At 51.0% G+C, this 21,047-nt stretch overlaps 3 protein-coding genes across 3 annotated transcripts; all 3 read right to left on the reverse strand.

Moving 5' to 3' along the window:
* Positions 1-474: 474 nt before the first annotated feature.
* On the reverse strand, positions 475-2,147 carry LOC120692729 (protein BZR1 homolog 1-like). Its single transcript, XM_039976115.1, has 2 exons — positions 1,653-2,147; positions 475-1,508 (listed from the first exon to the last, which is right to left on the reverse strand). Exons 1-2 carry the CDS (start codon positions 1,893-1,895, stop codon positions 798-800), a joined length of 954 nt encoding a protein of 317 aa, XP_039832049.1. The 5' UTR covers positions 1,896-2,147; the 3' UTR covers positions 475-797.
* A 6,821-nt stretch (positions 2,148-8,968) lies between these two features.
* LOC120695565 lies at positions 8,969-12,062 on the reverse strand. Its single transcript, XM_039978783.1, has 2 exons — positions 11,528-12,062; positions 8,969-11,454 (listed from the first exon to the last, which is right to left on the reverse strand). Exons 1-2 carry the CDS (start codon positions 12,060-12,062, stop codon positions 8,969-8,971), a joined length of 3,021 nt encoding a protein of 1,006 aa, XP_039834717.1.
* A 5,168-nt stretch (positions 12,063-17,230) lies between these two features.
* On the reverse strand, positions 17,231-18,969 carry LOC120692740 (geranylgeranyl pyrophosphate synthase, chloroplastic-like). The gene is made up of 2 exons (XM_039976126.1): positions 18,101-18,969; positions 17,231-17,828 (listed from the first exon to the last, which is right to left on the reverse strand). The coding sequence occupies exons 1-2, from the start codon at positions 18,773-18,775 to the stop codon at positions 17,406-17,408; spliced, it is 1,098 nt and encodes a 365-aa protein (XP_039832060.1). The 5' UTR covers positions 18,776-18,969; the 3' UTR covers positions 17,231-17,405.
* Between the last annotated feature and the right edge of the window lie 2,078 nt (positions 18,970-21,047).

The following is a 21,047-nucleotide window of genomic DNA, read 5'->3' on the forward strand; positions in this document are numbered from 1 at the left end:
ACGTTCCCAGGGAAGATACTCCTCCCACAGTAAAACTGTTAAAAAGGCCAAGCGAATACTCGTGATAAAGTGGTGGGAGTAAAAATGCAGTAGTCTCGTCCGAGAGAGACAAGATCGAGTCACAAATGCTGTTTTCCGGTGGTTTGTGAGAGAAAAATACTGTTAATTTATTAACTGACTGATGCTGAAACAGTGTGAGAAAAAAATACTGTTAGACTAAAGGCTGTTAACTTGTTAACTGACTGATGATTGTTAACGTGTTAACTGACTAATTGGAAATTGATGCTGAAGCAGTGTGACCGATGCTGAAGCACAGTGTGAGAAAAAAATACTATTACACTAAAGACTGCAGGAGCGGACCATTCCTCCGTCTCTTTTCACCCACGAGGTCACGCATCTCGAGGAGTTACACAGCACAAACAGTGAAAAGTGGCACAGGATGCAGGAGAGCATCCGAATGATGAAATGCGTGACGACGATACAATCGGGTGATCCGATCCAATTTTCAGACGAACGAACGAACAATTGTTCTGATTCCTCAATTTTCTCATCAGTCCATGAATGAAATGAAACAACAGCATCACCTACACCTACATCGAAGCGCCCGATCGAACCGGCCGCAGCACACGAAATGCGTCGTCAATTTCGTCACGCTGCTAGGAGTACGTGGATTTGCCGTCGCTGATCTCACAAGAACCGCGATCAGCTGGCACTCGAACTCGATGCTCATGCATGGCATTGCAGACTTGCAGTACAGTAGCTCAAAGATCCGTGCTTTCGCGAGATTGGCCGCCGCTTCACTTGGCGCCGACGCTGAGCGTGAGCGTGAGCTCGAGCTCCTCGGCGGCGACCTCGTGGATCCGCTCGCCTTCCCACGGCGTGACGCGGCCCTTGTCGAACTCGAACTCCGCGGCTGCCATCCCGTCGAGCTCCATGGAGGTGGAGGCGGAGGCGCCGCTGCTGGGGTTGACGAGGTTGTACGTGGGCGAGGCGGGCGCGGTCGTGGCCGCGGACATCTGGAAGCTGATCCACCGGCCGGAGTCCACGGTGGAGCAGACGTCGGACTCGTCGCACTCGGGGATGGTGTCCGGGTGCTCGCGCCGGCGCGCGCGGGTGGGGCTGGCGGGGGCCGAGACCGCGAAGAAGGGGTGCCGGAATGGGTCGACGGCGACGGCGTCCCAGTCGGGCTTGCGGACCTTGGTGGGCGGGCGCGACGCCGCCGTGGGCGAGGAGAGCGGCGGCGTGACGGGGGCGCTGCTGGAGACGCGGAGCGGCGGGAGGTTGGGGAGGCCCCGGAGGAACGGTAGGAGCGAGGAGGCCGCGGCGGCGGCGCCCGGGTTGTGGGTGTTGCTGCCGCTGCTGGGGTCCAGGCGCGTGGGGCTCGGGAAGCTCGACGACGCCGGGCTGGCGTGGTAGGACGGGACCGGGCTCGGGTAGCTCGAGGACGTTGCGCTGAGCAGCTGCGACGACGAGCACGGGCTCATCATCCCCGGCGGCGGCTTGCATCCCTGCCAAGAACCACGAAAACGCACGGTGAGCTTTCTATCTATCAGATCTGCGCGGACGAAGCGCGCATCAAAGATCCCTGAAGAACGGGGAGAGAGAGAGAGATCAGGGACCAAGAGAGAAAAAAAAGAACGGAAAGCTCCGACCTTCCGGTAGGTGGTGCCGTCGTCCTCGACGACCCAGCCTGCCTCGCGGCAGAGCGCCTTGAGCACCTCGTTGTTGTCGCAGTGCTTGGGGAGCTTGTAGTTGCCGAGCGCGCGGAGCCCCGTGAAGATCTTGGCGGCGATGGCCCGGCGCCGGCGCTCGCGCCGCTTGTTGTTCTCCCGCTCCTTCCACGTCGGCGTGCGTCCCAGCCCGCCCGTGGCGGCCACCGCCGCCCCCGACGTCATGCCGGCCACTGCCGCTGCTGCGCCCCCTCCTGGCCTCCTCTCTCCCTCTCCCGGCCCCCTGCGACTTGCCTTGTTGCCTCCTCTTTCTTTAATGGCGAGGAGGTGGGTGGCGTACTGCGCCGTGAGTATTGAGTATTGACTAGTGGGAGAGGGCCAGAGGGAAGCAAGGGGGGAGGGGGAGCTGGCTGCGGGCTGCGGCTGCCTGCTGGAAGCCCGTAGCAGAGTAGAGTGTGTCTGTGTGTGTGTTGTGGCATGGCATGGCGTGCGAGCTGGAGCCGCTAGATTTGAGCTTTCGCCCTCGTGGGCCCGGGCGAGGACTGGGCGGCGGGCCCGGGCGAGCTCACGAGGGTGGTACGGTAACTTTACTTTATTGCAACTGGATTGGCTAGATTCTACTACTGTGCATGGTGGGCAGGGTTTTTCTAACCGACCGGAACTGGTCCGGTTACCGCGGTAACGGGTCAAACCGGACGATCACAAACCGGTTTAAATTTAAAATTCAAATTTAAATTTTAAAAAAACGAAAAAATCTCAAAACAATTCTAAAAATACTTCAAGTTGCGACGAATCTAATGGTGTTAAATTTTTTTCAAATATTCATTTATTTAGTATATTTTGCGGGCATTTGAAATTAAACTAAAAAAATGTGCATACAAAAATATATAAATACAATGTAAACTATGTTATACATTGTATTAATGTAAAAGTAATACAAAAGATGGTTGGAGGGTTCATTTAAGCTAAAACATGTTATACAAATATTCAAATTTTGAACTAAAGTCGGTTTTTTTTCAACAGACCAGTTACCGGTCAAACTGGACCGGTTAGCCGAGCAAACCGGTCGGCTTACCGGTTGAAATCGTTTGAACTGGCGTTTGAATTTGAAATTTGAAATTGTCCGATTTTAACTGATTTCCGATCAAAACGGTTCGGTTTACCGAAACCGGTGGACGGTGATTTGGTCTGATCGGTCGGTAAAAAAAACCCTCATGGTGGGTGGGTGTGGCCTACCCAGTCCTCTCTCCTCTGGAGGCTGGGGGGGGGGGCGCTCGGCTTTTGGCGAGTTGGAGTGTGTGCGCTGCGCGTGAGCGAGGTATGTGGTAGTAGGGCCGGTGCGGTGCCGGGCATGTGTGTGGTGTGGGTGGGCGCGCCTCGGGATCTGCGACGGCGAATTTCACGGCGGCGTGGGCGGATGGATGCCGTTGCCGCCGCCGTCGGAGCAGTGCGTACGTACGTTTCGTCGGCACAGTTCCGTAGGCGTTTAGGGTCTGTTTGGCTCCAGGACTTTTTCCAAAAGTCCCTATCACATCAAAAGGAATCTTACTATTTTATATTATTAAATAAAATCTGTTTATAAATGTTTTTTGACAGCTGAGTGCTTTTTCGCGAGACGAATCTAATGAGCCTAATTAATCGATGATTGGCTACAGTGATGCTACAGTAACCATTCGCTAATCATAGATTAAGATACATCATTAGATTCGTCTCGCAGTTTAGCCCCAGGGTTCTGCAGTTAGTTTTATAATTAATATTTATTTAATACTTCTAAATACTAAAAAGTCTCTAGGACTTTTTTGAAGTCCCTGTTCCTAAACACCCCCTTATGCCCGGGGGGAGGGGTGCGATGTACTCGCAGGAAGATTTGATGAGCTCCTCGCTGACGAGGCTAACGAGGGCATACTAGTACTTCCAGTTTCTCATCAGTCATCATCTTTTCAAAAAAAAAATCCATTTTCTCATCGAGACGGCGCGCGGCGGTGTTGGCACGAGTCAACTACACCTTAACACACAAACCCCTGGTCCGGATGTCGTGTACTCGTGTGTGATTAGCAAGTCACGGGAACGGGGTCTTCCGAGCATCTGAGGCCGGGATTAGGATAATCTGCCGGGGGAGAGAGACAGGGCTGTCAGTGGGGCAGCGAGTGACAGCGCCTTCAAAGCTCTGCGGCTTTGACCGGTCCGTACCCAAGACTCGTGAGTTTTACAGGACATACGCTGCTGACGGGAGGGCCCCACCTCCTGATCCGTGCCACGCCGTCCGTGGCTGCCGGTCATGTGCTCGCCGCCGTGAAGGGCGTGGACCGTCTGCCGGGACCCCCCGTTCGGGAGGTTTGACCGTGGATTCTGCAGGCCGTAGCTGAGATGCCGGCCTGTGTAGTTCGCGAACTGCAGATTCTATGCCGGCCCACCTATAAATGTTGGCGTCCGCGGTGCGTCATTGTGCGGGAGACATGTTTGCAGCAACAGCCCGAACCATAAACCTGGGCCAAGTAGGCTGGTCCAACATGAATTTGAGCCCAGCTTCAGATTCTCGAGCATGGGCACATCAGGCCATGCGATCTTCTTCTGGTCACCTTTTTCAGGTGCCTGCTTAAGGAATACTCTTATCTTTTTTTTTTGAAGAAATTTAAGGAATACTTATCAAATATGAGACTGGATCATGTATTCATGTGACTAGCTCTTCTCAAGTCTCCAGAATTACCAGGTTTTGTAGCTGCCAGGTCATACGTCATAGATCTAGTGCCTTAATTGTCTTCAGCATCGCAGATTAGTTGCACCTCGGATGATGCATGGAACCAGGAATCTTAATTTTGGTTCGTCAGGGTCGATGTGCTATTTTGGTTTGTCTTGAGCCTCCTGCGCCTGCAAGTCAAGAACTCGAAACTGAGCTTCAGCGAAGGACCGAGGCGCTACTTTACACATAAACGCTCCAAACTAATACAGATCTGAAGAACCTCACGGTTTCAACTATATATAAGAAATAAGAGCTTTTATTGTTCACAAAATGTTTTTTCATCAAATAATTAAAGAAGAGCAGCTTTACATCAATATTTTTTTCTATAAAAAAATTATTGAAGATTTATTTTTTGCCATCCTGAAGAAATACCACATTTTAGCACCTCTTTAAGGACCATGGAAACTTTAAGAAAGAAATATTTACATGTAAATCAAATTTATTTTTTCTGCAAACTTTCTGATTCTTTTTTATAGTACAGACATAGCAGAGCCGCGGGTTGACTGATGCAATTGTCTGGATTATCTAGAATCCAAGTATCCTCATATCCTTGTTATAAATATGTCATTTATCCTGCCATCGTTCTTCTTTCTGCCACCAATACACCATCCAAATCTGGGTCTAACATAACAATGTTTTCAGCTGTTCGACCACTAAACTAGACCGGAACATTGCAAATATATACGACAGATTTTTGCTAGAAACATGTCACCCCTTTTATTCAGTGCTGGAATATTTGTTTTCATCAGGCTGCGATATGCCGACATTAGGGATCTGCATTTTCTTTTACGAGAAATAAGTCAACAGATAAAATTTGTAGGAAAGTTGAAAGATGAAAATACATAGTCCCCAACAGGAAGTGACGAATAATGTGAAACCGGTGGTGGCCAGAGTGGCAAGAAAAGGCCTGGCCTGCTCACTGGAAGTTCCCCGGAGGTCGATCGGCAGCGTCATTCCTGATTTCTACTGCAACTTCATTGTTCGTTCGCCGTCTGTGACCAACTGCATTGACAGGTCGATTGACCTTGCCATCTACTTTCAAAAAAAAAAACTTGCCATCTCAAAACCGCATACACAGCACGTCGAGAGTTTAGTTGTACTGGCAAATCCTGCACAGGCTTCTACCCGGCGCATCGCATTTTTTTTCCCCTGATAACCGATGGCCATTCAGCGAAGCATCCAGGTCCCGATGGCCAGTAGTTTCAATGCTCAATCCTAACCGATTGCAACCACGAGCAAGAATCAGGAATGAAGCCCTCGATCCAAACGATGCTCATTCATAGCGCGGCGGAAGCATTCGGTACCACTAGAAAACCTGGGCGCAGCGTTGCTGCGCCATCTTTGAGCTCGCATGCAGCTAACAACTTGGATGATAGAATAGATGGACTGTCTTGTATTGCAGAATGATCTCTTTCGTTTATTTCTTTTCTCGATGTGCAGTGTATCAACATGCAAATATGCAATTAATGGGAAGGAAAATTTGTCGACCCTAAAATCACCAAATATGTGAAAAACTCCTATATATTCTGGGTTGTATGGTTGGATATGAATATTTCCCATCATAAGCAATGCTACCTCAAGAATTCATATATCTCTCATCTTCACTCGGGACTTCATGCAATATTTCTAAGTTTGTGGAAAATCAGCAGCTGCAAAATTTTGCTCAATTTCTCACCATTATGACAACATTTAAATCAATATTAGACAGGGAGGGATGTATTTGGTGTGGAGCCAAATGACGAACAACACTGTCAAAGCGTAGTTAGACACATGAGTGAGAGAGCTGATCACTTGGGCATGGAAAGAGAAAAAGCATGTAGTTCCATACTTCCATTCATCAGATTTCATCATTTCAATCACAACAATTCATATAGGCCACGCAGCAAGCGCCGTCCAGCCCTTGCAGATCGATTCCTTCATGGCGACGGCCGCGCGCAGCAGCAGGCTCCTCGCCGCCCTCGTCTCCTCCACGCTGCTCCTGCTCCTCCTATTTGTGCCTCCCGCCGCCCACGGCGCCCGCCGTGACCACCAACTGCCCGCCGCCGCCGTCCTCGTACGCGTACCCGCCGCGGGCCCAGCATGTCCTATCTCTCTAGGACCATCAGAGTGATGCCGACGAGCCTCCGCTCCACAAAATCCTTGAGGGCCTTTCTGTAAATTTTGTTATATAGGAAGGGACTTGGTTGTAATTTTTGGAAATAGTTGGGTCACTCTAGAAAGGGCAGGGGTAGATTTTGAAATTACTTCTGTATGGTGGGAGGATTAGTTTCCAGAAAAAGAGAAAGGGATGGCTTCTTTTGTAAAAGAGCGTCTTAATATTCTTGTTGTCACGTTTTATAAAAATTGCATTTAATTAGAAGAACAATTAATTTTGAATTTGAAATTGTATAATAAAATATTGAATATTTTTGCGGTAAAAATTTAAGTTGATGTGGTGGTCGAACAGAATTGAATAGTGCTCGAAGAATAGGCCAAGCACTTGAAGTGCACCGGAAAAATAGCAAAATAGGTTTTCTAAACAACAGAAAAATTGGGAGAAATATGTGTAGTCTGTTCCTTACCAAATATGCACCCTTAAATCCATTACCGTGGGCCCAGCACGTCCTATCTCTCTAGGACCATCAGAGCGATGCCGACGAGCCTCCGCTCCACAAAATCCTTGAGGGCCTTTCTATAAATTCTATTATATAGGAAGGGACTTGGTTGTAATTTTTGGAAATAGTTGGGTCACTCTAGAAAGGGCAGGAGTATATTTTGAAATTACTTCTGTATGGTAGGAGGATTAGTTTCCAGAAAAAGAGAAAGGGAGGGCTTCTTTTGTAAAAGAGCGTCTTCATATTCTTGTTGTCACATTTTGTAAAAATTGCATTTAATTAGAAGAACAATTAATATTGAATTTGAAATTATATAATAAAATATTGAATATTTTTGCGGTGAAAATTTAAGTTGACGTGGTGGTCGAACAGAATTGAATAGTGCTGAAGAATAGGCCAAGCACTTGAAGTGCCCCGGAAATAATTTTATGACTTTCCAAAAATAGGAAAATAGGTTTTCTAAACAATAGAAAAATTGGGAGAAATATGCGTAGTCTGTTCCTTACCAAATATGCACCCTTAAATCCACTAAAAGTTATTACCTAGGTAAAATATGTGTCAAACTCCCTCCGTTACAAAATATAGTTTACTATAGTTTACTGTTGACATTTTTTATACAACTTTGACCATTCATTTTTTTTAAAAAAATATGTAAGTATCATTTATTTTGTTATTTACTTGTTTTATCATAAAATACACTTTAAGCATGACTTATAGTTTTATTTATTTACACTAATTTTTTAAACTAATGGTCAAAATTGTATCCACAATATTTAGAACGGGCGCTGCTGCAGTGTTTAAAACCATAGTAAAAAAATAACAAAGGTTATTCTATAAAACATCCCTCAAAACTATGATAGAGACTATTTTATAAATTATCCAAGGACTATATTGCAAAATAGCCTTAAATATCTACTCCCTGATATCTCTCCAACTCTCTCCGCCCCTCGTCTCCCTCGCTTTCTCCACTCTCGTCTCTCAATCTCTGATCCCTGTCTCCAGACTGCTCCACCCGGCGTAGGTGCTCGGCGCCGCACAGGAGTGGGTGGCGTGGCGCTGGCAGCGTCGCGGGGGCTCGGGAGCTCGGCGCGGCGCGCGCTCAACTGGCAGCTCGGCGTGGCGGAGCATGGCGGTCCGGCGACGACGACGAGCCGGTGGTCATACACAGCAGGGGGAGGCGGCGTCCGGCCCGGTGCCCTGCACGGGATCCGGCGTCTGGAGGTCGGCGGAGGGGCGCAGGTAGACCGGGTCCGAATCCGGCCTTCTCGAGGCCGGCGCGCTCGCCATTCTCGTCCGCGGACCGCTTCCGGAGGAGGAGCGGGTCTCATGGCAGAGCGGGGGCCCGCACGCGCCTTCTCCTCCTAGCTCTCCCCTGCTCCCTCGGATCTCCACTCTCTCGGATCGGGTCCCGCGGCGGCGGAGTGGGGTACCACACGCGCCTCCTCGTCCTGGCGGCCGTGGGCGGCGCGGCCCTCCCCTGCTCCCTCGGATCCCCCCTCTTCGGCGTCCTCCTGCGGCGGCCTCGCGCGGCGGCGGCGGTTCCAGGGCGGCGGCGCGCCTCCGAGGCAGAGGCCCCGATCCCGGAGGCCGGTGCGGGCGGTGCTGTGCGGGCGTTGTGTGGGTGCGGTGCAATGGCGGCGGGGCTCGGGCGGCGGCGGAGCGCTGCGCCGGTGGAGGGGGGCGCGGGAGGAGGCAGGGGATTCCCGTGGCCGTTCGATCGCCGATCGGACGGCCGTTCGTTTTTTGGGTGACGTGGCGCGACGACAGGCCAGGGAATGACACCGGAATCGTGTTTTAGAGATTGGTTAGCAACTGTGTTGCACCATCACTTGGAGCTTACGTTGCATTGGGATACGAGCGACGGGAGGAGCGGCCCGCCGTCGCGCCGTAACCAGATAGATGCTATGAGGTTGGGATTGGGACTTGGAGCCTAAACACGGCAGCTTCGCACCCGCTACTGTCTCCTACAACGTGTGCTGCAATTTCTTCTGCTGCGTGTCACACATCCTGCTAACAATTGCGTAATTCCACCTCTGCTGCGCGTACACGACAAGCGCGAGCACGACGGCGACGAGCGGAACCACCAGGTCGACAGGCCTGGACATGTGCAGGTACTCGTCGGAGTACTGGTCGGAGTATGGGTAGACCGCCGGCGGCCGCACGTACTCGGACGCGTGCGCGAGCACGCGCGCGGCGGTGACGCCCAGGTAGTAGCTCTCCGCGAGGGGCTTGCAGCTGACGCGCCACAGCGCGTTGCCGATCACCTGCGGGAGCAGGAACAGGTCCTGCGCCAGCGCGACGAGTTGCTCGACGGGCATGGCCTGCCCGGTCAGCGCGACGCCGAGAGCGAACGCGGCCAGAGGCGCTCCGGAGCTGTACACGAGCACCTTCCGGTCGGCCGGCACGCGCCACGGCTCGAGCGGCGAGCGCGCCAGCATCCGCGCCCGGCTCCGCCGCACCTTGTGGCCGATGCGCAGCGTGAGGAGCAGCGCGGCGAGGAGGAGGGCCCTCGACATCTGACCCATGGCGCGGTACAGCTCGTCGTCCGTGCCGGCCGCGGCGGCGTAGGTCGAGGACGGCGGCGGCTTGGCCGCCTGGGAGCCGAAGGTCACCTTCTCGAGCAGCGCCTCGGAGCCGGTGATTAGCGGCAAGCCGTAACTCACGAATTGGACGGCGAGCATGGCGTCGGACACGTACGGCGCCACGTCGGTGTGGAACTTGAGGTAGCGCAGCTGGCTGAGCGAGGCGGCGACGGCGACCGACAGCACCGCGATGCACAGGGCGCCGTTGATGACTCTGCCGGAACCCGCGCCCCTCCACTGCTTCTGGTACATGACCGGCAGCGCCTCGAGCTTCACCGCGGCGAAATGCAGCGGGTCGCCGGCGCTTCTTGTGCTGGTTATGTGAACCTTCGCCGTCGAGCCGATGAGCCGGTAAGTGGTCGTCGGCGGGTACTCGACCTTCACCTCGACGGAGCAGTCCATCCCTTCCTCGAGGTCCCTGCTCGTCGACACATTGCGCCCCGGGAACCGGACATCCCGGCAGCCGATGAGGAACATGCGGCCGTCCTCTGGGTTGTACACGCCCTCCAGCGACAAAGCAGTCGTCCAGCCGAAACCGAAAGGCTTCCCGACGATCCTGAGCTCGGCAGACACGTTCAGCAGCTGTGGCTGTCCCGAGCCAGCAGCAGGTTCCTCGTCGGGTTGGCCTGACACGCCCGGCGGCGCCATGGACGAGCCGTGCCAAAATGACGGCGGCGTGATCGGCCCGACCGCCTGCTCGACGGAAAGCATCTCCAGGAAAAGCACGGGCCGCTCGATCCATTCCGATGGAAACATATCCGGCAGGGCGGTGAACCGGAGCATAAGCTCGTCGCCGAGACGGAACAGGCTCGTCACTTCGTCGCCGCCGGTGGTGTCCTTGTTCGGATAGGATAAGGACAGCGACTTGGCGACGATGTCGCGGGCGTTGAACGCCGAGCCGCTCCTCCGAAGAAACTCGCCGGCCTGCTCGACTTTTGTGTAGTTGTACGCCATGCGGAAGGGGAACACGTCGGACAGGCCCCAGAGCCGCACTGAGGGCACCCGTTGCTCGAGCATCAGCGGGGGGCGGGTCTGCTCCTCGCCGCCGCCGGCGTTGATGGTGGTGATGCGTCCGAGCATTATGCTGCGGCGGGTGATCGAGAACGTGGTTGGGATGTAGAGGCACACACGGTAGCGGCACGCGTTCCTGCCGCCGCCGCCGCCGCCGCCGAGGCATCCCACTATGCAGGCCTGGCCCGCCGTGGCCTTCCACACGCCCTCGACGGCGAGCGTCCTGCTGTCCAGGCTGGTGCGCTTGACCGCCGTGAGCCGGTGCTCCCGTGGAGACAGCGCCCGGAACACGGCCGACACCCTCGCGGAGTACTTGCTGCCATCCGCGTCGCTCGACGGGTGGCACCGGACGTCCTGCAGTGCGACGGCCAACGCCTCGCCAGCTCCATCCGCCGCCGTGCCGGCCTCGGAGGAAGGCCCAGGCCATCGGCACGGCTGGTCCGTCGAGCTGCACTGCCAGGGTGCGGCAACGGTGGCGAAGCGATTGAGGACCTCGCACAACGAGATGCCCCTGTGCAGCTCGCCGGAATGGTTCTCCACGGCCACCGCGTCGCTTGCCGGCCAGGGACTGCACGCCATGGCAACCAGCTCGTCCGACTGGAACCGGTACCCCATGTTGTACGCGCTAACCTTTGACATCAGCCGGACAGTGTCGAAATAGGCGGCGTCCGACACGGCATTGGTGCTCCACATCTCGCCGTGCACGGCTCGGGTTGTCAGCGTAAGCCACTTTGGGTACCTTACCACGAGCATAATGTTGTTGTCGGCGATGACCGGCGGCCGAAGGTTGCTCCGGCCAGAGATCCGGCCCCAATTCGACGAGCCGGCGCCATCGTCGGCGCTGCTGCGCGTGGGGACTGGGGAGAACGGCGCTCCCGACCATGCACAGCACCCTCTCGCCGTCGCCCTCCATTCTTTCCGTGTAGACACCTTCGAAGGGAATCTTGAGCTTGGTGCTGCCCGGCAGAATCTCCAACTCCGGCGACGCGGCGGGTGCGCGCACCCCGGGCCTGATCTCGTCGCCGGCACTCTCCCGGGCGATGGAAAGCACGAGGACGCCGCTGACGTTGACGGCGGTCGGGCCAACGCGCTCCATGTCAACGTGCGTGAGCACAAAGGTCGCGAGCCGCTGAGGGTCCGGCAGCACGCGGCCGCCTGCCGCCACGTCGCTGCCGTCGAACGGCAGCAGGGGCGCGTGGCCGGCGTCCTGCTGCCGCCAGTCACCCTTCTCGAAGGACAGCTTGCGCTCGAGCTCTTGTCGGAAAAAGGCTTCGCGCTCCGGGTGATAACGTAGCTCGACGGCGGCGGAGAGCACGGGCTGGCATTGGCGCTGGACGTCGGTGAAGCGGCGGTAGCCATGAGCCCCGTCGCCGTTCCGGCCTTGTGATGGCTCGAACGGCGAGCAGGACGACAGGGCGCACAGGCACAGCAGCAGCAAGCCGTGGAACTGCAAACCTGGGAACATATCGACTGCCCCTGCTGCTAAGAGATGTGGCTGGTATCAGAAAGCTATAGACACCTACAGATTTCAGACAAGCATTTGGTAGATACGGAGTAAACAGGAGACCGAAGTGGACTTGCCGAGTCTGCAAGACTGCAACATACTGCTCCTTCGCTCTGCTCTCACCGGGTAATCCGCTGCCATATCGCTGCCCCATGTTCCTACGCCGAGGTCAAAAGAAACGGAAGTTATAAAATGGAAAGAACAAAAAAAAAAATCAACCTTTTGGATATGCCCCCACGTGAAGAGATCGATGGAATCAGAGATGAATCAAACTTGGAGCAAGTGCTGAAAAGGCCTAGACTCAAAGCATCCCGATACTGATACTGCACTCTAAGGCTTCGTTTGGATCCAAACGCTAATAGGTGAAAGTACTTTAGCACTAGCCTATCCAAAGAAAAGAGTGCTAATGGGTAGACTAAACTTTAGTCAAGATTTAAATTTTTTTGCAAAAATATGAGTGCTAATTAGATGCTGAAGTTTATACTCAACTTTAGCCATCCAAATAGGCCCAAAAGCTCTAGCTCCGCTTATTGTTCTAGTAGGAAACATCAATTGTTCCATGTTATTCCCTTTGTCCTGTAATACCATTTTCATGATAGATTAAGAATGCTTTAGATTCTTGTTTAGCTGTCATTTTTCTGGTTTCAGCATGGGGGAATAATTAGTTTCCAAAACACCCTAGGATGCTTAGCGAGACTTCATCTATATCCCTAAAAGTGGGGTTATATATTTTGAAACCTTCAATGCTATATAAATCAGAACGGAGGGAGTTTTTTTTTCGATTTGTGAAAAACTATAGTTTTGCTAGTAGAATTAAATTATTCCAGGATTTTTAAAATGCTACTACGTGATAGTTTTATTAGGCTTTTAGCTATATTTTGAGTGTTGTGGTAAAAAAATTTCAACCTTTCCCAGTTACTTCTTGATCATCCTTGTTCATTTTGATCATTCTTATTTTTCAGCATCTAATCCTTCAATAGTAAAGAACAAACCATTGAATACTGGTGCAGATATCTGAAAGTTAGGACATTGCATACATGAGGACATGCACACAACAACTAAAGACCTGAAGAGTCTACAGGATGTGCTCATGTTTCCTGTGCTCCGACGCGCCCATGAGACGGACGATCATGTGGTTCCACCTCTGCTGCACGAACACAGCGAGCGCAAGCAAGACGGACGCGGCCGGCACCACCACGTCTCCGGCGTGGGAGAACACGCACCGGATGGCGTTCACGGACATGACGTTGGTAACGAGCACCACCGGCGGGCGCGGGTAGTAGTCGTACGCGCGCGGCAGCAGGCGCGCGGCGGTGACGCCCAGGTACAGGTAGTAGCCCGCCGCGAGAGGCTTGCCGTCGTGGACGCGCCACACGGCGTTGCCGATCACCTGCGGCAGCAGGAACAGGTCCTGCATCAGCCCGAGGTGCTGCTCCATGGTGAATGGTGATGGTCTGCCCGTAACGGGCGACGACGAGCACGAACAGGAGCAGGTGCGCCGCCGAGTGGTACACGAACACCTTCGCCTCGCCCGGCACGAGCCCAGGCTCCGGCGGCGGCGACCGGGCCAGCACAAGCGCCCTCGACCGCCGGACCTTCTGGATGAGCTCACGGGTGAGAGCGAACGCGGCTAGGCTGAGGACCTTCACCGCCGCGTTGATGGACTGGTACGTCGGGTTCATGGTGAGCCAGTATAAGGGACCTGTGGAAGACGGCGGCGGCATGGAGGATAGGAGGTCACGGTTCACATCGCCGACGCGGTAGGCGTCAGCAGCTAGCCTGGCCGCCGAGGAGAGTACGGGCTAGCAGTGGCGCTCGACGTCGGCGAAACGGGCGTAGTCATGTCATGTGCGTGCTCACTAGGGCGAAACGGATCGAAGGATGGTGACGCGCCGCCCAGGTAAAGCAGATGTAGGACACCAATGGACTGCAAATGTGAGCTCATAACGGCTTGCTGCAGGAGACGAATCTTTTATGTATCTGTCAATTTCAGTTGCGAGAAAATTGATGGCAAAAACTGAAGAATTTCAGGACAAATAATGACCTGGTTACTGACCTAGCTTACTAGCTAGGTAGAGACTTCTGAGTCCACCAGGTTTCTGCTTGGGCTGGGATGGCCATGAACTGAACCACCAGATAGTATGCGATAAGTGACCGGGATCCAAAACTAAATACTGACCTATGATTGGTCAGTATTGTAGAATTTTCGATACTCAGATGATCCTGTCACCCCAAATCATCATGCCGAGATTCAAGCTGCCCCTGATCGATCGGCTCAACCACATGCTCCACAATCTTCAGTCAATCAGTTCGTCAGTAAACAAAGCCGATGTGAGAGAAACTTGATTACTGTGCTTAAGGATGGGTGGAGACTTCTGATTGCCTCCTGGGCCCTTAGGTCAAACAGAGACTGCTAGCTCTTTTGTTCCATATATACTTCAGATTATATCACCTGTAGCATATGGCCACGGCACCTTTTTTTGTGAGATATTATTTTGGAGAAGAGATCATCGTATGATCTGTTCAGATCCTAATGCTGATGTATGTGAACTGCTCCAGATCTAATCTACCACATGTTCAACAATTTTTCAGTCAACAAAACTGAATAAAATACAAGGTGAGATCAAAGTTTAATCAGATTTGGAACAAGAGCTGAGGGGCCCCAAATTCTTCAAGGGTCCTCAGGATCAAAGTGTAACCAAATACCAAGAATGATCGAGATAATACCAAGTTCCCTTCCCGTCTGTCACCCCCGCCTCTGCTCAGAGCCTGGTCAATACTGCCAACTGGCAACTGCCATGCTGAGCTTCCTCGCCGACCCGAAGTGGAGGCGACCAACGGAAGAAAAAAAAAAGGGGGATAAATATGGGCCACTTACGGCACCGGTTCCACTTGTCACAAGAAAATGAAACCGAGAATTGGAGTCATTGCTGCTGCTGGAGTTGGAAGCACTTCCAACTCCAGCATAGACCGAAATGCGGAGAATGGGCCCATCCGGCCAAAAGGCCCGGTAAAGTATTAGGCTTTCATCAAAAATAGAATAGGATGTCGCCGGGAGGAGTCGTCCTGCGTGAGGCCCCCGACAACGCCGGGATGCCGCCGACGCTGCCGGAACTGCCAAGTCGCCAACGTCTCCGATTGACGAGCGCTTTCTCTCCAAGTTTACAATCGTTTTCTACTTCTAGTTTTAGACGCGCGTGTTGCGTTCTTCCACCTCACGTGGCTTGAAAACAGACCGCTTTTCTTCCGCTGGTCTCGCTAGACTGCGTCCCCCCCCCCCCCCCCCCCCCCCACTATTTTCCACTACCAAACATGGGCGAATCTTGCCTTCTTGCCTTCTTCCTTCCACGTGATTTGACAGAAGTCCATGACAGGAGGACTGCACGGGCTGAAATCTAGGCCGCTGCGCAGGTCAACGGGAGCGGACCGACGGAGGAGATGGGAGCAAGCAAGCGCCCGGAGAGATCGATCAGTTCGAAGGAGATCAGGGCGCACCGCTGAACACGTGAACCGTGACCGGCGACCGGCGATCGGCGGCGACGACGATGACTAATCATGGCGAGTGCCAAAGTGGAAGCACGCAGGCATATACAAAGTACACCCACGTGTAGGAGCATTAGGATCATACTGTATGTGAAAAATCAACAGTATTCGCATAGGAGTAGCGGTAGTGTGGAAATCAAGTGGGAACTACGGCGATTGATTGATATGATCACATATGCATTGGTACATGATACTCCATGTGGTCACATGAGAAAGCACACTCGCCTCGTTTGGTTTTTTTTCAGTTCAAGTCATAAGTCCCGTCACATCGCATGTTTACACATCGATTAGAATTATTAAATATAGACTTATTGCAAAACTAATTTCATAAGTCGTGACTTAATCACGAGACAAATCTATTAAGTATGATTAGTCCATAATTTGACCACTAATTGCTACAGTAACCGTCCGCTATACTTAATAGATTCGTCTAGAGCTCTAATTACAACTTATACAATTAGTTTTTATATTAAGTTGACATCTGAACATTCGAATTGACATCTGAATATTTGATGTGACAGCAATTTAAAAAACTAAACGAAGCCTTAGTTCGATGCTCAGACTCTGGAGACTAGTTTGGCCGCTTCAGTCAAGAAAGCTTACAGTGACAAAGGGAATTCCTAGTTGTTCGAAAAAAAAATATCCGGACTACATAGGGGCAGAGACTAGTTTCAGTTCACCTCCTTCAATCAAAGAAAGCTTACAAAGGTTATAGTGGCAAAAAAAAAAGGCATGAACAGGTGAATGACGTACATGACCATATGACCAAAATCTGCCAAACATGATTAGTAGTAGAATATATGTAGCTAGAAGTAACCAAAACCAATAAAAACATGTGCATCCATTCACTCGTTCACACGAGAAGCTGATGAGACCACATAAGTATTTGGTATTCAGGTGAGTGGTCATCACCTGGAGCCAGATAATGTGCACAGCTTATGCAGAGCGCAATATCATAAATAGAATCCTCATACATCATACAACCTCAATCAGTGCAACAATAAAGTTTGAAACATTTTGCTGCATCAGTTTAACTAGATATAGCATGTGCTATCCACATTCTCAGAAAACATAAGAGGAAAATGATATGCATGTAACCCTTTCTTTTCTTGTTCAATCAGTACAATCATCCATTGAATAGTAATTGCTTATGCTATCAATTTTGTAACATTGCAGTTGTTATCCACAATCACTTGGTTAACCGTGACCTGGAAGTTTCAGATAACGTAGTGATGGTTTACCGAGGAGAACAACACAGAGGATCTGGTATGGCACATTGCTGGGGTGTGCCCTATAAGTAGGAAACAACAGGATTTTTCATATGTGATGCTGGAATCATCCATGCAAGAGATGTTGAAACTTGAAACACAACAGTTCTTGTCTTCATCCTGATAGTGTGCATCACATTGGAGAGTACTTGAATCAAATATCAAAGAGTCAATAATTTTGGTTAACCTCAGTTAGGAATCTACAGATGCTCTGTAACTGAATTATTACCATCTGAGATTGCTTGGAGCATTTTTTGGTGCAACAACAAATGTTCAGCCAGAAAGAAAACCATAAGCCAGAAAGATTGGTTTCAATCAGGTTTTACTAATTTGATTTGATATTCATATTTTCAACTGAATAGCCTTCTTACAGCAAGGTAGAAAGCTACAGCTAGTATACATCACATGATGATTCGGATATTTCTGAAACCCAAGTACAATGGCCTTACAAAGTTACAGATCAACAAGAACAACAACAGAGTAAGCAATCACCTCAGTTCTGCCTATGGGCGATATAGTAGGCCAAATGCAACAGAGGTGCTGCCTTCTCTTTGTCAAAACCAGCAAGCTGCTCCTTTGCATCGGAAAGCAATTTTTCTGCAAACTCCCGTGACTTCTCTAACCCCAACAATTTCGGGTATGTAGCCTTGTCGCTTGCCAAATCCTTCCCTGCTGTCTTCCCTAGCTCCTCCGACGACTTGGTCACATCAAGTATATCATCGACCACCTGGAACAGAAGCCCTATTGACCTCGCGTACTTCCGCAGCCGCTCAATTTGCTCATCCGTGCCACCGCCCATGATTGCCCCCATGACCACTGAGGCCTCAAGCAATGCAGCAGTCTTGTGGAGGTGGATGTACTCCAGGCGTTCAAGGGGCACAACTTCAGATGCACCAGTATTCGCAAGATCCACAACCTGGAGAGAGCAGACGATGCAATTTGAGCAATTAAGTACCTCGAAGTCGCAATTCTTAGTTAGCGAGTGCTAGTAATTTTGAGGCCCTAATTCTACTGTATGCGGACAAACAGACCATCCACATCATGACTCTTAGGAAGATCGCCATATGCCCATATAAAGGATGTCAGAATTAGCACATTGCCCAATTTTTACTCCCTTTTAATTATGCGATGGTGAATTGTTCAATGATGAATAGTGGAAAGTAATAGAATCTGATGAACGAAAGAGACCTGGCCGGCGACGAGGCCCTCGGAGCCGATGCAGCGCGCAAGCTCGAAAGTGGCGCGGACGACGCGGGCGGGGTGCTTCTCCGGGTCGACGTCCGGAGGGTAGGAGCCGGGGCTGGCGACGTGGTGGAAGGCGAGCGAGAGCAGCGCGTCCCCGGTGAGGACCGCGATTGCCTCGCCGTAGACGACGTGGCAGGTGGGCTTGCCGCGGCGGAGGTCGTCGTCGTCCATGCAGGGAAGGTCGTCGTGGACGAGCGACATGGTGTGCACCATCTCGGCCGCGGCGGCGGGGGCCAGCGCCCACTCCTCCCGCCCGCCCACGACGCCGCACGCGGCGAGGCACAGCGCGGGGCGCACCCGCTTGCCGCCCGCCAGCAGCGTGTACCGCATCGCCTCGTGCAGCGCCGCGGGGGGCGCCCCCGCGGGGATTGCCGCGTCCAGCGCGCGGTTGACCATCTCCGCGCGTTCCGTCATGTAGGAGTCGAAGTCGAACTCCGCGGGCGCCGCTGCGGGCGCCGCCGCGGCGCCCGCCACGGCCACGATGGCGGAGAAGCGGCGCCGGGGGTGGTGGCGGGGCGCCGCGACGGAGGAGGGCGTGGGCGCCGCGGCGGCGGCGGCGGGGAGGAGGGGGCCGACGCGGACGCGCGAGGCGGCAAGGGTTTGGAAGGCCATGGCCATTGGCGGCGAGTGGCGAACGGCTTCGGGCGGCGATGGGGGTTAAGTGGAGATTGGGGGTGGCCCCAAGATGTTGCGATCTCCTTATCTTGAGGTGAAGGGAAGCTTTGGACGCTTGGGTAGGGGCCGCGTCAGTGGAAGTGGAGGAGTGGCGGTGGTGGTGCGGTGGAGCGAGGCACTTTTTCTTAGACACGCTCGCTGCAAGGACGCTGTGTTTCGCTTTGTATTTATAGAGACGGGTGCAGGCAATTCAGTCAGAGATCATTCTGAAAGTTCGTCGATTCAAGCCACGTTTCGGACTTTTCAGTCGCCGCACAACACATGGAGGACGAGCCTCGCCTACAAGGATGGTTGTTAATGGTTGTGGTAACTGAATGGCAGGATTGTCTCACAAGGCGTCCGTTCAAAATTACAGGCTGTTTTGATTTTTAGATATATATATATATATATAGTTTTTCCGTATGTATCTAGATATTGAATATATCTAGGTGCATAATAAAAATTATATATCTACAAAAAATAAAACAATCAATAATTTATAACTGGTGGAGTATTTTATGCCTTGGGATAACAGCAAGGAATACTACGTGGCAGGATTTTTGTAAGAAAAATCTAAGCATTTTATTTTGGAAATTCCTAGGGTAACATCCTCCTTCCCAACAATAGTTGGGAAAACAGAATGGTGCGAGATTGTAGTCTAGACAAAACATGAATGTGTATAATTCTTTTCGTCCCTGTAGATTTTTTTTTTGAGGGGTAACGGGGGGGGGGGGGGGGGGGAGGATCCCCACCAATGTCTGTAGAAATTATTTGGCTATACAGAGTGGCATTTTTCTCTAGATTTCATCAAATAAATACCCTTAAAGCATCATTTGTTATATTCCAATTGGATTACGCTATATGGAGTTGCTTCCTACCGTTATATTGTGTAATGTTTCAACGGTTGGTGGCTTTGGACAACACGTGGTGTAGAAAATGAGGCTTTGGACAACGGTTCATCAGTTATATTCCAATGGATGGTTTTGTTGTTTATATTGCTAAAAAAACTTTATGAGCTAGCAGTCTCTGGTTGGCTGTGCATACTTTCTTAGTACTCTTCTCAACTGGAGTAGGCGAGTCCGTTAGTGACTTTTACCTATGTTGCTCATCAACATGTCTATTGCTACTCCGAATAAAACTTCATAACTATAAAATAGCTATTTTTCTTTTTAAAATAAAAGGTCATAACTAGCAACAACAAATTATATATCTTTATTATTCAAAATTATTTTGTTGCATTGGGCCTCAGAACCTCTAAAACTTCATAGCTGTCTATATGGTACAGTAAAACTTGGTTGCATGAAAGTGGTATAACTAAGGGCCTGTTTTTTTAGAGCTCCATTTGATTCTGATTCTCTGAGAGAAGCGATTCAATGGCTGAAAGTGATTCTCTAGAATAATCTCTTAAGATCGGGATGGAGAATCACCTCATAGAATCAGAAGAAGCTACTATTTTCAGCTCCCAACCTCTACTTCATTTCATAGAATCACATCACAGAATCAATAGAGAACCACTTATCTCTGAAAAAACTGTTTTGCAGAACTCCTAGTAGATTTAGTACAGAATCAGTTCTGAGAGCTCTACCAACCACTTTGGCTTCTTTGGAAACATTTGACTATGAATATAGATAACCAGATTTGCATTGTGGGGATCGTGTCCCGTAAAGTTATTACTTTCAAGTTTCAATTAAGCATATTTATGTGTGTAATGGATTCCTAAAAATATCTTCAAATGTTGAATCGTAAGTGGTTAATTTGATTACTAAGTGCTTTTCAATGCAGGCCATGTTTGGGAGTTGGGACAGTTCAAATTTAAAGGTGGGATGGTCTTTGAAAAGAATTTAAAGGTGGGTGACTGAATGCTGTTGAGTTTTTTGTATTTCAATGGTATGATAAGTTCACAAAGGAGTTGAAATTTACTTCCTACCTTAGGAGAACAACATGAGGCTGGATTAGGCTGGGTTCTTATCACTAATTTCTCCGAAATTTCTTTGGAGGATCCTTCATGGGAACCCTCTTCATTTCTAACTCTTGCTTCTTCTTCTTTTTTGCGGATCATTTTTAACTCTTGCTGAGGACCAAAAAAAAAAGAGTATGATGTTGTGGACTACAAAAAAAATGAGATTGGACTTCTGGTATGTTTCCTTGCTTCGAATTCAGATGATCCAAGCCTCCAAGGCAACGTCTATATTTTTCTATACATGAGGTTGGAAAGCTGACTATTCTTGCTTTTGAA

This window comes from Panicum virgatum, chromosome 2K, assembly GCF_016808335.1.
Source record: "Panicum virgatum strain AP13 chromosome 2K, P.virgatum_v5, whole genome shotgun sequence".
Taxonomy (NCBI): domain Eukaryota; kingdom Viridiplantae; phylum Streptophyta; class Magnoliopsida; order Poales; family Poaceae; genus Panicum; species Panicum virgatum.